General features: G+C 40.9%; 1 protein-coding gene across 9 annotated transcripts in view; it reads left to right on the top strand.

Moving 5' to 3' along the window:
• The window catches only part of LOC308071871 (uncharacterized protein), a 358,228-nt gene that overhangs the window by 309,668 nt on the left and 34,623 nt on the right, over positions 1–13,937 (top strand). For 6 of the 9 annotated variants that reach the window (XM_080407936.1, XM_080407935.1, XM_080407933.1 and 3 more), the window contains one exon: positions 6,919–7,060. In XM_080407936.1, coding sequence (XP_080264062.1) covers positions 6,919–7,060 — 142 coding nt within the window. Of the gene's footprint in view, positions 1–6,918; positions 7,061–11,839; positions 11,933–13,605; positions 13,727–13,937 lie in introns of all 9 variants that reach the window. The other 3 variants (XR_013931346.1, XR_013931347.1, XM_080407939.1) reach the window with 1 other exon arrangement.

Here is a 13,937-nt window from a genome sequence, read left to right as displayed (position 1 = left end):
AATAAATGGGCCTTAGAGATGGCTCGGAAGACTAGTGAGAAATGCTGGTTTTCACTCTTGCTAACTAGTTAGAAGGTCTACTCAATATGAGCTAAGCCTCATCTACTGCAGTGCATTACAACAACTTTGCCCAGGCATGAAAAGTACGTGGTAGAGTACCCAGCTGTTGAAGTGTCACCTTCCTTTCCTTCAAAGTGGAAGGCGTCACTTAGTTGGTAATTGGGAGCCAGTGATGTTTTTAGAAAGATCTGAGCATTTTTTGTCTTTGGTAAATGGAAAGCAGGATTTCTGGTGCAGGGAGGTGGTATATCACTGATTTCTTCATCAAGTTCCTTCAGGCCTGATTCTCCTCAATCAGACAGATCCTTTTTAGGTTCATGGGAACATTTGACATCTTTAGGATGGCCAAAAATACATTGGTAGCAGAGGGATCAGGGAATTGGGTACCTTTTACAAGAGACCTGTGGTTTATGGCTTCCATGTCTCCTGGCTTTCAGTAGCTTTCTGAGGTCTGTTTGGCTCCTGCCTCCCCACGCTCCACTTGTGCTTTCATGGAAATGGTCTCCCCTGTTAAAATATTTCTCAGGGGCCCCATTTACCACCAGCTACTTGTGCTGTTGGCTACCTGTTTGTTAGGCAGTCAGGCCTAAATTTCTTATGGCAGTGTATATATTGTATGCATTTTGTGTTAAAAGAAAGGAACGTGCACCTTCCTTTTGTATGGTCATTTTGTGGGTGGTCTATAGCTTTATGTGGCAGTCTTTTGAGCTGAACTATGCACTAGTGGGATAAGGAGGAGTCTTACCTGAAGCAAACCATGTGCTGAAAGTTTGCCTTCAAATGAACTCAAAGTTACAAAGACTGATTTGGGATTCAGGAGTGACTCGAAGACCTGTAATGAAATGGAGAATTAGACAAAAGGATTTAATTTTAATAGCAGTGTGTGTGAGAGTGAGAAGTCTGGAGTCTAGTCACATGAACCAAAATAGAAGGAAAAGGAGGAAGACAGAGAACAGAATTGGGCTAGGTCAAAAAGGCTGCCAAAAAAAAAAAAAAAAAAGTGATAAACTAAAATAGACAAGACAAAAGCATGAAACATAAAGCAAGATCGTAGAAAAGTGTTTGTTAATTTTGCATAAATTTGGTACTAGGGCAAGAGTGAGGCAAGAAGGGGAAGAAAGGAAATTGAGCCTAAAACTATTTATCCAGCTACTGAAGAGTTGCTTTTCTTCCCTTTTCTTGGAGTTCTCATTAAAATGTGTGAATGCCCTTTTTTCCCCAAGAGTTTCTAAGTGTCGCTTTGCACTAACAGTAAAGCAGACATCATGGTCCTATAGTGAGCAACACAGAAGGTGTGGCTGCAGGTGCCTAGGAAAACAAATGCAAGGGATATGCCTCTTTATCAATGTCTAAACGTTTTGTCAGATGCAAGTTGGTCTCAGGGATATGCATTCCTCCCAGGAATGCTTCCAGAGAACTACTTGGGTGTTTGGCAGGGCCATGAAACACTGGAAGACTTGAGACTTCCCATTTTCAGGACACACTTGGAGGACCCCAGTCCTCCAGACTGCTTGCGCAGCTCCTTCTCTCTCTCTGCCCAACAGTCCCCACAGATATAAAATGGTAGTTTGCAGCCCCTACCTCATAGATGCACTGTGCAATTCATTGCCTGTTATTTTCCAACATGTAGAGACAGAAGGTGGAAAAGCATGACGGGGCTAAGGACGGCTGAGGACAGCACTGGCCTTGGGGGGTACTGCTGAGACCCCTGCACGTACAGAATTCAGACCTGTTTACACAGCCTGCCCCCATCACAAATCTTGTGTTTCCAAATGAATATTTTAAGGCAAGGGAATTGTGTAGATTGTTAGTGTAGCTTATTAAGTTTTAAAAATTCATGTTTCTAAATTCCCAATATTATTTCCCCCTTGCTTTAAAGAAAAAAAAAAAAGGGGCGGGGCAGGGAATCTCTTTTCATCTTTTCGGTAAGGGTTTAGTCATCTGTTTCATCTGGAAAGCTCTCTGAATTGAAACTCCCTTCTCCACAATGCTACCTAGGCCCTTTGCAATTTTATTCTTTTGAAGTATCTATTGTACAGTTTGTCTCACTTTCAAGCTTTAGCAAACCGGACATTTGCGACCAGACAGAGGAATTTAAACTAAGCAGCATGTTATGGACTTGTCAGGCTCCAGTATTCATTAGGAGTTGTGCTGATGCCAAACACTCTTGACCATAAGCATGAAAGGGTGAGGCTCATCTCATGCCACTTTAGCCATCTAAAAGCTAAGCTGCTTCTTTAATCATTTTGACATTGCCAAAGGGAGATCTACCGAAGATGAAATCTATCTATGTATCATCTCACCTATCTTAGGCATTTTTGGACAGGATGAATCTTCCTCTGGATTTGCCCAGCCCACTGTGTTAATGGTGGACTCCACACAGGTGAAGCCATGTGAGATGAAGCCCACAACATGGAGCTTCAGAAGGACCTTCAGCTGTTGGAGTGGTGTGTTACTTTGACCAACCTGGACTCTGATTTTTGGGAAACAGTGTCTGGAAGAAAGTTGGAAGCCAAATGAGTGGAGGCTGTGCCAAGGTATCCAAAATGAAGGTTAGCGACACTTGCTCTGAATTGATAAACTCATTCAGAAAGCTATGTAATTGGAATAAAAATAGTTTGTGCTGAGACATACACATGTTGACTCTGTGAAGGGTAGCTGTTGAACAGGCAATCATATTTTTAACATACTTTGTGTTTTAGCATACAAGTTTACTAAGTCTTAAAAAACCAACAACAACAAAAAAGCAGGTTCCAACAAAGGTACTCTTTTTTTTAAACAAGGGCCCACTTCAGGTGACTCTGCATGGATTGTGTTACTCTGATACTATACTAGCTAAAGCAAAGGATATTAATACTAGTTTATTGAACGTAAACCTGCAACTCAGAATTTACTGAATTTCCTATTGCATCTTTCTAGTGACTTCTCCCCAGTGTTGGAGAGATTCCTGGAGTAAGAGCAATCTTTTATGTTTGGTTGGGGTTTTTTTTGGTGGGGTTTTTGTTGTTGTTGTTGGGTTTGTTGTTGTTTTTTTTTTTACAGTGCCTAGAGAAACATATCTATCTATCAGGAAGTAATATGCTTTACTTGGAGTACTTTGGTATACAGAGATTTGGTGTTCTGTCTCATTTCATTACCAGACTTGGAGCTTATAGGCTTGAAAATGGTGTAGATTTAGTGGTATTAATGGTGTGGCAGATGGGGCTGCCTTGTACTATGTGGCAGGGACAGATACCTGAATCTGACAGAGCTTTGCAATAGGGGAAAATAATATGAATGGTAAATCAGGTAAATGACAGATAATTCACCTGTTCACCAAAAACTTGGAGAGCCGCTGGGTTGGAGCTGCTGTAGGTCTGTGAAAGAGTAGAAACCCCAGAAGCACCCTGTTGTGCTGGCAGACAGGAGGACCAGCGATGGAAGATAACTGAGGACATAAACTCCCTCTGCTATTACTATAAGTACGCAGGTACATTGCAGGAATGCCCCTTCCTATACTGCTTAGAAACTGTCCAGAACGCATAAAATATGCTAAGCAGCTGTTAAAGGGGAAAAAGTAACATGTGGCAGAGAAAGATGAAGGATATGCATAAAAATATATTGAAGACACTTCTGATCAAAATGTGAAATATGACATTTTTCTATTTGTGATGCTGCAGAGTGTGGTAGCTGTGTTGGTTGGCGGGGCTGTAGAAAGATTGTTTTTCTATTAAGGGCAAACAAAGTGAGGGTAAAATTTTAAGTTGAGGAATTTTCTGCTGCTAGAAGGCAAATTACTACATGCACTGCTACAAAAGAGCAGGGATAAACAATACAATATGCTGTGAATTGCAGATGCGTGTGCAGTAATGCCGTGAATACATTAACTTCCCGTGTTGTCAAGGCAAGTGACAGCGGCTGACTGAAATCCAGAAAGGAGCTACTGTCAGTGTGGCACTCGCCTGGGCAAAGTCACATTGCTCCTAATAACAAAGTCTATTCCGTTTACATCTGACATGGTGATCGAGAGGGTCTCGTTTGGGGAATTTTATTTATTTTGACCCAGGGACATCCACTGAGCTGCTCAGTCAGCCTCCAGACTCCTGCCATGGCAATTAGATAAACTCATCCACGCTGTTTCATCAGTAGGACTGAATTTTCCACACCTCTCTTTTCTGCAAGTAACTTTTTTCCCCTCCTGCTGGACTTTACTGTAGAAAGGACAAAAGGAAAAGTGCAGGAGTAAATAAAGCAAGCTCTTTTGGAGCTGTGCCTTGGATACTCTGACCATTAGTGAAGAAAGGGTTATTTCATGAGGGGCATTGAGTCACGCAAGTCTGTAGTTTTGTGCCTACAACTGTGCACCGATCTGTGTAGAAAAGGGACTGCACAGCCCCAAGTTTCTCTTTCTTTGTGCTGTACATGTCCCCAGGAAAACCCTTCAAAGGCTAAAGCAGTAGATTTAGTCTGTGTCCCAGTTTGATTGAGGTAGGTCTGTATGTGACTTACCCTGTGCTGAACATATCCAAGGCAGGAAGGTAAACATCCCATTGTGCTGGATTTGATGAAAGAAAATCCTGGAAAACATTGCACTTTTCTAAGAAAACTGCCAGAGGCAGATTGTTAGGTCTGAATTAAAATGCAGACGAGATTCATTAAATTGTTGACCCTGCCCCCTCCAAAAAGAAGTCAGGTTGCCGTCTTAAATTGACAGCATTAGAGACAAATTATGTGCACTGATTAATAAGTGTGGGCTAAATTATGGCTCAGAGAGTGGGTGGAGAGCTGTGGGAGTGGGAGCAAGCGAAGGAGCGGAGGAGGCAAAAGCCATCCTGCCGGCGGGGACAGGGTAGTGCCAAGGCTGGGGGGGGCGGGGGGCAGTCTGTGGCACTGGTGGTGCAGACAGGGATGAAAGACCATCAATGAGGGGACAGAAGGAAGAATCTGAGCCTCCTCCAAGGATCCCGTTTCCTTTGGAAGGGAGATGGCAACAAGGCACCCACGAACAGCAGTTTACCAACATGCTTCCATGGGACAGCAGTGGTGGGGACAAGTTGTGAGCTCAGGAACTGTGTTACCCCTTTTCTTTGGGGTAGAGGGAACTTTTCAATTAGAAGAAGAAGGCATAAAAACCCAAACCTTGGAATGGTCAGATTTAAGAAGTTACATAAGAAAGGTAGAGTAAATTAGAGACTTGGGAAGCTAATCTCTATCACACTGGGGGAAAAAATACTGATTATTTCACCATTTCAGACAAAAAAGGGTAAAAGCAGGCATAACAGTATGTGTATTGCTCACAAGACATAATTCTTTGAAAACACTATGACCGGTACATAAATAGCAAAATGAATGTTATTAACATGTTAATTTTACTAACCCTTTAACCTATTGATTAGCCAAACAGAAGGAAACAGCATCTTTTCATTCTCCTCCCCCACCCCTCCCACCCCCTGCTTTTCATGTAATTGGATTCAAATTCACATCTGTAGCTACTAAACCAATGTTTTCAACCTTTCTTCTACACCTCCCCACCCCCAACTGTTTAACCTCCCATCTCCAGCTCTGGCATAAATGTAAGCCTTTATTTGTGAATATTCCGATAAGCACTTTGCCTCCAACTATATTGTTCAAGTACCAGCATCATTGTTACAGCTGTAATTGTTACTATCAAGACACAGTTCTTTGTAATTAGAAAGTCAAGATGGTATTCAGCAGTATGGCATCACAGATTCTCATTTGTTAGGCTATTAGAAAAAAATGTTTACAGAGAAAACAGTGTCATTGTTTAGTGCTCTTAATTGACCATCTGCCTCGTAAAGAAATGTCCAAAGAAGGATAAATAAGACTATAGTGCACTTATTTATTTATTTTCTTTGTGCCATGAGTAAATTAGGAAAAGCAACAGCAGATCCAAACTAGACAAGACATTGCTAAATCAGGCTGCAAGTGAAATCATGTCATGAATACATTAACTTTTATTTCTCTCAGTGTCAAGACTCGTGTCTGCATCTTCCTCAAAGTTTGTTGGGAAGAAAAAGGAGGCCAGATCTTGGTGGGCACTGTGGAGTTGACAGCATTCATCTTTTAACAAAGTCAAGCATATGCTGCTTTGAGTGCAGCATCTTTGCATGCTCAATGACGTGTTTAATGTCACCTTTCCCACTGTAAATCATCCCTGAGTAAATCCACAAGGGAGAGTGGTACTAGGAATTAAGCAGGAGAGAAATAAAATTCATGACCATGTGGTTCTATCTCAGGGAATTTGGTACGTATTGACAAGAGAGATTCACACCTGACGGGGCCGAGAGCTAATTTGTAGTAGGGCTGTTTATCTTCTGCCTGAAAGGAATACTTTTTCATATTTAATGTGCATTTTACTCATCTCTGTGTGTGTATGTGTTTGTGGTTTAATTTGTCTAAGGGTAATTCTGGTTTTGCTGCTTGGCAAAAATGCAGTTTTGAATTTCGGGCTAATTCAAAATTCTGGGCTTTTTTTCCTGTGAAAAAGTAAAGGGGGGGCATTTTTGTCTTCAAAAACCTGATTTGATGTTTTCATTGCACAAGGCACTGTCTTAGGTAGGGAGTATCTGATCTGTTCTTGCAACATTTGTTTACAGTTTTGAAATGAGAAATGAAAAAAGACCCAATAGTATTACCATGCTAAGCCAATATGGTAAATGACCAAAATGATCTTTTGTACTATTTGTCTTCCAACATTCCAGGTGGAAATTATCCAGTACATTTATATGTTGGTTTATTACAGCGGGGAGTACAAAAAATAGAGAGAAGCAATAGGAAAAAAGAAGGAAAAAGAGGAATGAACTAAAAAAAGTATTACATTTAAAAATAATAATACTCTCTTAAAACGTTACCTTCCAGTTTGCAAGGCACCAGGATGCTGGTAAAGGGACCCCCAGTTCTTCCTACTCCACAGCTACTGCAATGTCCATACAGAGGTGCAGCCACTCAGATGGTGACAGTGGGACAGCAGCCAGTGCCCTCACAATTAGCAGCGAGGCCAGTAGGTAAAATTTCCCAATACTTAAAAAGCTGGCATTGTTTTAGCCATCAGTTCCAACAATGATAAATACACTAGAGGCTCAAAGTGAATTTTCTTTCCCTAAAGCTGCTCCTTTGATGCCTTCACCTAATTTCTCAGGTGCATCGTCCCTGGTCCATCTGTTCCCTACAGAAACCTTTCTTTTTCCATCTCCCCTGATTCCAGCTCTAAACACTGACCCAAATATTTTTCCTTTTTATTCCCTGAGTACTTATTCTTGTGCACAGATTATTTTTGAGTTTCGAGGGAGTACATCAAAATCTTGGTTTTCTGCCTGATGGCTTTTGAGAAGGAGTGGTAGGTAATGGGATCTAGATATCATTTGTCTTAAAAACAGTAACATGTAATATATTGCTTCTAAATTTAAGATTTTCTTTCCCTCCCATTTCTGGAGATCTTTCATTAGTGCCAACTGCTTTTTATTGAGAAGACAATGACCCACCTGTCCTGGTTTCAGCTGGGACAAAGTTAACTTTCTTCCTAGTAGCTGGTTCAGTTTTGGGTTTAGTATGAGAATATTGTTGATAACACACTGATGTTTTTAGTTGTTGCTCTGTGATGTTTATGCCAAATCAAGGACTTTTCAGTTTCTCAGAGACCCTGCCAGCGAGAGGGCTGGAGGGGTACAAGAACTGGGAGGGGACACAGCCAGGACAGCTGACCCAAACTAGCCAAAGGGATATTCCTTCCATACCACAGAACATCATGCTTAGTGTAGAACCCGGAGGGGGTTTGGCTGGGGTGGGTGATCGCTGCTCAGGGACTGGCTGGGCATCAGTCAGCACGGAGTGAAAACCGTATTGTGCATCACTTGGTTCTGGGAGGGGGTGGGGGGCGGGGGTTGAGTTTTACGTCTCTTTCTCTTTTTGTTTTCTCCCTTTTCATTGCATTTATTAGTATCAGTATTAGCATTATATTTTACTTTATTTCAGTTACTGTTACTGAACTCTTCTTTTCTCAACCCACGGGTTTTACCTTTTTCCGATTCTCCTCCCCATCCCACTGGGGAAGAGGAGTGAGCGAGCAGCTGCATGGTACTTAGTTGCTGGCTGGGGTTAAACCGTGACAACCGCTCTTTTAAGATTTTTTTTTCCTTACAGTAGGGAATATAACTAGTAACTTCCACCAGCAGCTGCAGGAAGGTGAGAAGTGCACAGGACTTTCAGGGCACCTTTTTCCTGACCTAAAGACACTCAAATTTATGAGGTCCAAAATCTTTCTTTTGTATCTTCTGAACTGGAATCAATGGAGGTAGCCATCCCACCCTACCGAGGCTGAGAAGCCTGCTCATACAGCATCCTTCTTGCGCTTGCAGATGTCCCCTACACACTGCCTATTTCACTTAGTGCTATATCAGTTTTGATAGTGGTATAATAATGATTTCTTGAAGGTGCCTTTATAAAATGCATCTGAAGCTGTTTCCCCAGCACTAGGTGTATGAACTAGCACCCATAGGTCAGCATGCACCTTGCTAGGGTAGATGCTTGTACGTGAAGCCTGTGCCTGTGTTTTGTCTGCATGTGCTTTGGAGTACTGAGCAGAATGAGTGGCTCAGAAAAATCTGATTGACACCAGTAGTTTTAAGCTCATGCATGTCTAGCTACTTGTTCAATTTGTTTAGTCCAGTGGTCTCCTTTATTAGGAGCCTTAGGGTTTTTCTTTTGATTTGGCAGGATGATTATAATGAGAGCTCCTTAGTGCTACTACACCAGGGTATCTGCCCACTTGCTCTCAGCCTTTGCTGTATAGCTTGTGATTAATGTAAAACAGTCAGATGCCCTTCAGATCAGTCAAATTTGGGGATTCTATTATAAACATGAAAAGCGTGCTGACTGCCCAAAGCCCTGGTGGTACCAATTAAAGACAGCGTCATTCAGAGTTGGCACTTGTCATACTGCTGCTTTTTTTTTTTCTTTCTTTTTCTTTTTTCTTTTCATGACAGATCTTTTCCATGGCAGTGGTGGCCCCTCTGCTGCCATGCACCTGTGCCATGCTCCAGCCCCAAGGCATGACTTCCTTGTGTAATAGGGAAACACTTCGCTTTCCACTCTTGCTGCCCAATTTCTGCACCTCTTAGCTAGCTCTCCCCCTGTCCAGATGTGAGCGATGGGATTTGAGTACAATATTGTTTCATGTCATCATGCAGGCATGGGGTGTATTGCCTGGACTACCCCTAGCAGAAAGCCCTGTGGTGTCCCTTACCCGCTGGTGCAGTGGCTCTGGGCTGCCACTGCAAATCATTTGATGAATTTCACAGTAAGACCCCAGCTTATCAACATTATCTTTTTATTCCACTCAGTAGTCCAAGTATTCCTTGAATGTCACAAGTAAAGAGCTGTATTATTCACAAAGTGTCCAGTGTTAAATCCTATTTACATGCAAAAGTTGTGCCAGCTTACCCTGAGGTTAAATCAGTGCAAACCCCTTCTGTGAGGACTCTTCTAAACTAATGAGAATGACCTCCCATAATTTCTTTAATTAAAGAACAACAACAACCTAAATCAAGATAAAACATGCTTCATATTAAATAAGGTTGGCCAAGCAAATGGGCTTGTATTGCTTGAAATGCTGATTACACTTTTTACACTGAGTGAACTACGCAAGTGCTTTGGGCAGAGTATATCTCAGCCGTGGTTTCTGACTTCTGGTCGAGCAGCTGCAGCAATGAGAGGGTGTTACACCTGCCCCCACCAAAGCTGACAGTGGTTTTGCCTCTGCCTGTGAGGTGGCCAGGGTCTCTCTCCAACACACGCATTTAGTGTTAAATCCCATGCACCACTTTTGATATTTCACAAATTCATATCAAGTGTCTGGATCAAGACAAAGCGTTATTTTTCATGAAAGTTACTCCCCTGCTGCCACTCTGTGTTTTTCAGAAAAGAATAAAACTGCATCATACAAGAGCAGAGAGAAAAATCCTTTATTTCAGAAATTTCATCTTCTAGAGTCAGGCTTTTTCTTGCATAAGGCTCTCCATAACTCTGGGGTCTTGTAATGTTGATCTATTCACCCTTTGTCTACAACATATACTCCAATTGCACTTACTTAATGGAAGGCAAGGAACTGAGGAATTGTCAAATAAGAAAAAAAAAACAGTACTGGCTTCTTATTTCTCTGTGTATTTCTTATTAAAAAAAGAAGGAAAAAAAGGGGTTTTAAAAGGTACTTAGATTACACTTTCGTTTGTGAAGGCAATGGCTATCCTTCTTCCTTTCATTGGTGATTCAGGAAAACACTGAAAACAGAAGTAGTGTTGTTTCCCATCCAACAACAACAATTTCACTGCAAATCTAGCGAGTGTCTAAGATCATCTTGTTTATCTCAACATATCCCTTTCTAATCCAGCTGTTTTCTAAATCTGTCCTGAGAGATGATTTTTCAGCTACTTTTCTCAGACCTAAACCATTCACTTGCTCAAACCACCCGTTCATGTAGGGATTGGTGTTTCCTCATCAGTGCTCAGACCCACCTGGAAGGGGCTCTATGCCCGAGAAGCCAACCAGAAAAGTTGCCCCATGAGGCTATGGGATGTCGGTGGTGTTCACTGTGTCTGTATCTTACTGTAACAGGAACCTCATGAGCAAAATCACTGTGATTAATCCTAGCAGAAAATGTGGGCAAACCTGGAATGTGATTTTCTTCTCAATCGATATTATGGAGCTCCCACCAATCTTTTAATAATATTTTATTCATGGATGAAAAGATACTTGGGTCCCAATATATTATAGGCATTCATATTTAGACCTGTAAATGAACCCAAAAATAATTGTAATATTTTATTGCCTGCTACATGTAAAGTATACACTCAGCTTACTAGTGTATAAATGAGAGATAAACTGCATTTAATCCCATTAAGCATTAAAATGTAAGCAAACAAATTGACGAACAAAATACAGCAGGATGGCAGAAAAATAAAATAAGCTCAGAAAATAATTGGTTCTAAGGAAGTTAATGAAAGTTTGTAGTATGCTTTTTATATGAATAGAGTTCAGAAGAGATTATTTTTTGAAGTGTTACTCACAAATCTCCCATATCCACAATAGATCTTTTGTTAACTGTACCTGCACATTTATTGTGTATGACAGCCTAATAAAATGAAGTCATTTTAATAAACATTGTATCAGAGTATCCTATCTTCTCTGTGGCAATACGAATTTCCACTACTGGAGGAAACATTTAACATTCTCACCATTTTAATACTTTTAATAAATATTTGCAATTCCTGTGATAACGCATAATGGCAGAAAAATGCATTGCCTCCAAAATTTATGTAGCTGTTGGCAGGTGGCCATTTTCCAATTTTCTGTCTCACTAATATACATTTATTATGTATTTCTAAGGATGAGTCTTTTTCCCCCAGTATTTGGCTTGCCATAAAATTGCTATTTCTTTTACAAGAAAAAGCGCTTGTGACAAAGAAATTCCAATTGAACCTAAAACTGACAAATGGACATCTGCTGGCCAAGCTAGAAAAGAAAAGCATTTGCCTGACATAGCTCTCAGTTTGATCCCTTCCCATCAGGTGAAGCCACAATATGTTTGGATCAGAGACTCATATTCCAAACTGATAACAAGGATCAGTTCTCGCTTAGTAATATTTTCTGAAGTGTGACATTGCATTGCATCATGTTACGCATGACATGACATGAAGTAACATAACATTACATGATGGGTTATGACATAGGGAAGTAAGATGCAAGTTAATATTGTGCATTACATATTTTTTTTTCTTCTAAATAGTTGGATCAGAGCACATGATGAGCTGTGAGTACTCTCTTCTCTGCTGGCTTTATACAACAGCCATCGTTACAGTATCTGAGCATCTACCAGCAGGTAATTAAGCCCCTATTGACAGCTGAAATCCTTGAATCCTTCAATAAGCACAAATCGTTCTCTATATTTAAGTAATAGTATTCATTTGAAGAGCAAGGGAGCAGTGGCTCTCTTAAGTATGAAGCATAAACAGGCGATAAGAAGTGGTAAAACTACTAAAATGATATATACTTATCCTCTAAATGGAAGAAAGCTGATTTTGTAAAACTCTTTATTGCGTTCATAACAAAGCAGGGGATATCCTATATCACAGCACATGTGCTTCTTGAAGATCCTTTCTGGTAGCAAATGATGTTCAGAGAGTGCGATTTGTTATCAGAGAGCTATTTACGATGGCCAAGATAGTAGGGCACTGAATGAATATCTATAGCTCTCAGGAACTGAAACATGATGGTGCAATAGATGGAAAGAAATATCTCAAACAGAGGAAGAGAACATCCTTACCAAAGGTGACTGCAAATTGAATAGTTTTTTCTTTGGGTTTTTTTTTCAAAGCTGTGGAGCAACAGCATAATCCAAAATAATAATATACTCCACGTTATTCAGTAATACACTTTGATTAAACTAATTCCTGAAATGATAAATGCAGTCTCCCTAGCAAAGGAGAAAGACTGTCCTGCATCTGTGCTCACAACATCAGGAGAGAGAGATTTGCCTCATCAAATACTGTAAAATATGCTCGGAAAGAATTTCTTGTCAATAAAGAAGGAAGTGACAGAAATATGATTCGCTTTGGCACCTTCCATGCACTTCCAAACTTCAAGAAGCACAATCGCACCCCACTGCAGGTGCACCCTGTGCTGGAGAAGAGATTCAAGGGAGACACATGGGCATGGCCACAGCAGTGACTGCTAAGTCTTTCTGCAAAGGGTCACTGCATCTTCAGCACCCAGTTTGAAAAAAGGGGCAAATTCACACCAGTTTGGGGTTTGTTTTTTTTCCCCTGGTGCAGACATTACAGATAAATATATTGGTGTCATGGCACGTATAGACAGGCTGGCATTTGCTGAACCTACAGTGGCTCAGTGAAGCTTGGCAGGTGCAATTAGGTGGTGGTATGAAAAAGAAGAAGAGGACCGTTTGCTTTGATGAAAGCAAGGCATAACTGCTGTGGCTAAACCCTCAGATTTTCACTGTCATGCCTGACAGAGTGTATTTGCTCAGGAAAAGTTGCGATTCGTGTTAGATTACTGGTTGGCATTTGACTGTAATTCATAAAGCAATAAAGGCTGCGGAGGGTCTAGCTGGGAAGGATGCGGCTGAGCAGTATGTGATAGCTGCTGGGGCACGCAGGCTCTGTCTGAGTAAATCCACTGCCATCTTTCTCTGTCTTGGTCAGGCACCACATTCATGTTTTCACCAAAGCAGCACAGTGACTTTTCATTATGCAAACTACTCTTGCTTCTCAGTCTGGGAGGCTCTCAAACAGTGTAGTGAAAGGGTGGCTTTCTCTCTCCCTGAACTAAAAAAGGACAAGGCTACAAACAGTTAACTGAGAAACAGGACTGGCTACTGTACAACAGGTTAAATCTCTAATTTGCTGGGGAATTATGGGCAAGTTGCTTCATCATCTGCATTTTTGTATTTCCCTTTACTTGACCTATGTTGGCCCCAGTTCAGGAAAGAATCACTATTTGGAAAAGTACTTATTGGACTTAATATGAATGTTTCAGTGCTTTCCTGAACCAGTCCTGGAGATACTGCAGCACTGGATATGGAGAAGACAAAGGCGGATTTTTCACTGATGATTGTGTGCTTATGCCACTAGTAAAATTGCAGTTTGGAAGTGACAAGGTAAAAATTATCTGTTGGTTTGGTTTTGTTCTTTTTTTTTAAATACAAAAGTAGTTGTGACTAATCCTTTTTCATGAAAAGCATCTATTTTGAGGCTAATTCAGCTGAAAACCATGAGAAGTGGGTGCAAACTTTTCAGTTTTCTACTGGAACTTCTCAGCTGTGTGAAAAATTATGGCAGCCTTGAATACCTGCCCCAAAATCAAATTAT

Source organism: Falco punctatus (genome assembly GCF_963210335.1).
Source record: "Falco punctatus genome assembly, chromosome: 12".
Taxonomy (NCBI): domain Eukaryota; kingdom Metazoa; phylum Chordata; class Aves; order Falconiformes; family Falconidae; genus Falco; species Falco punctatus.
This window is presented reverse-complemented; position numbering and strand designations above follow the sequence as displayed.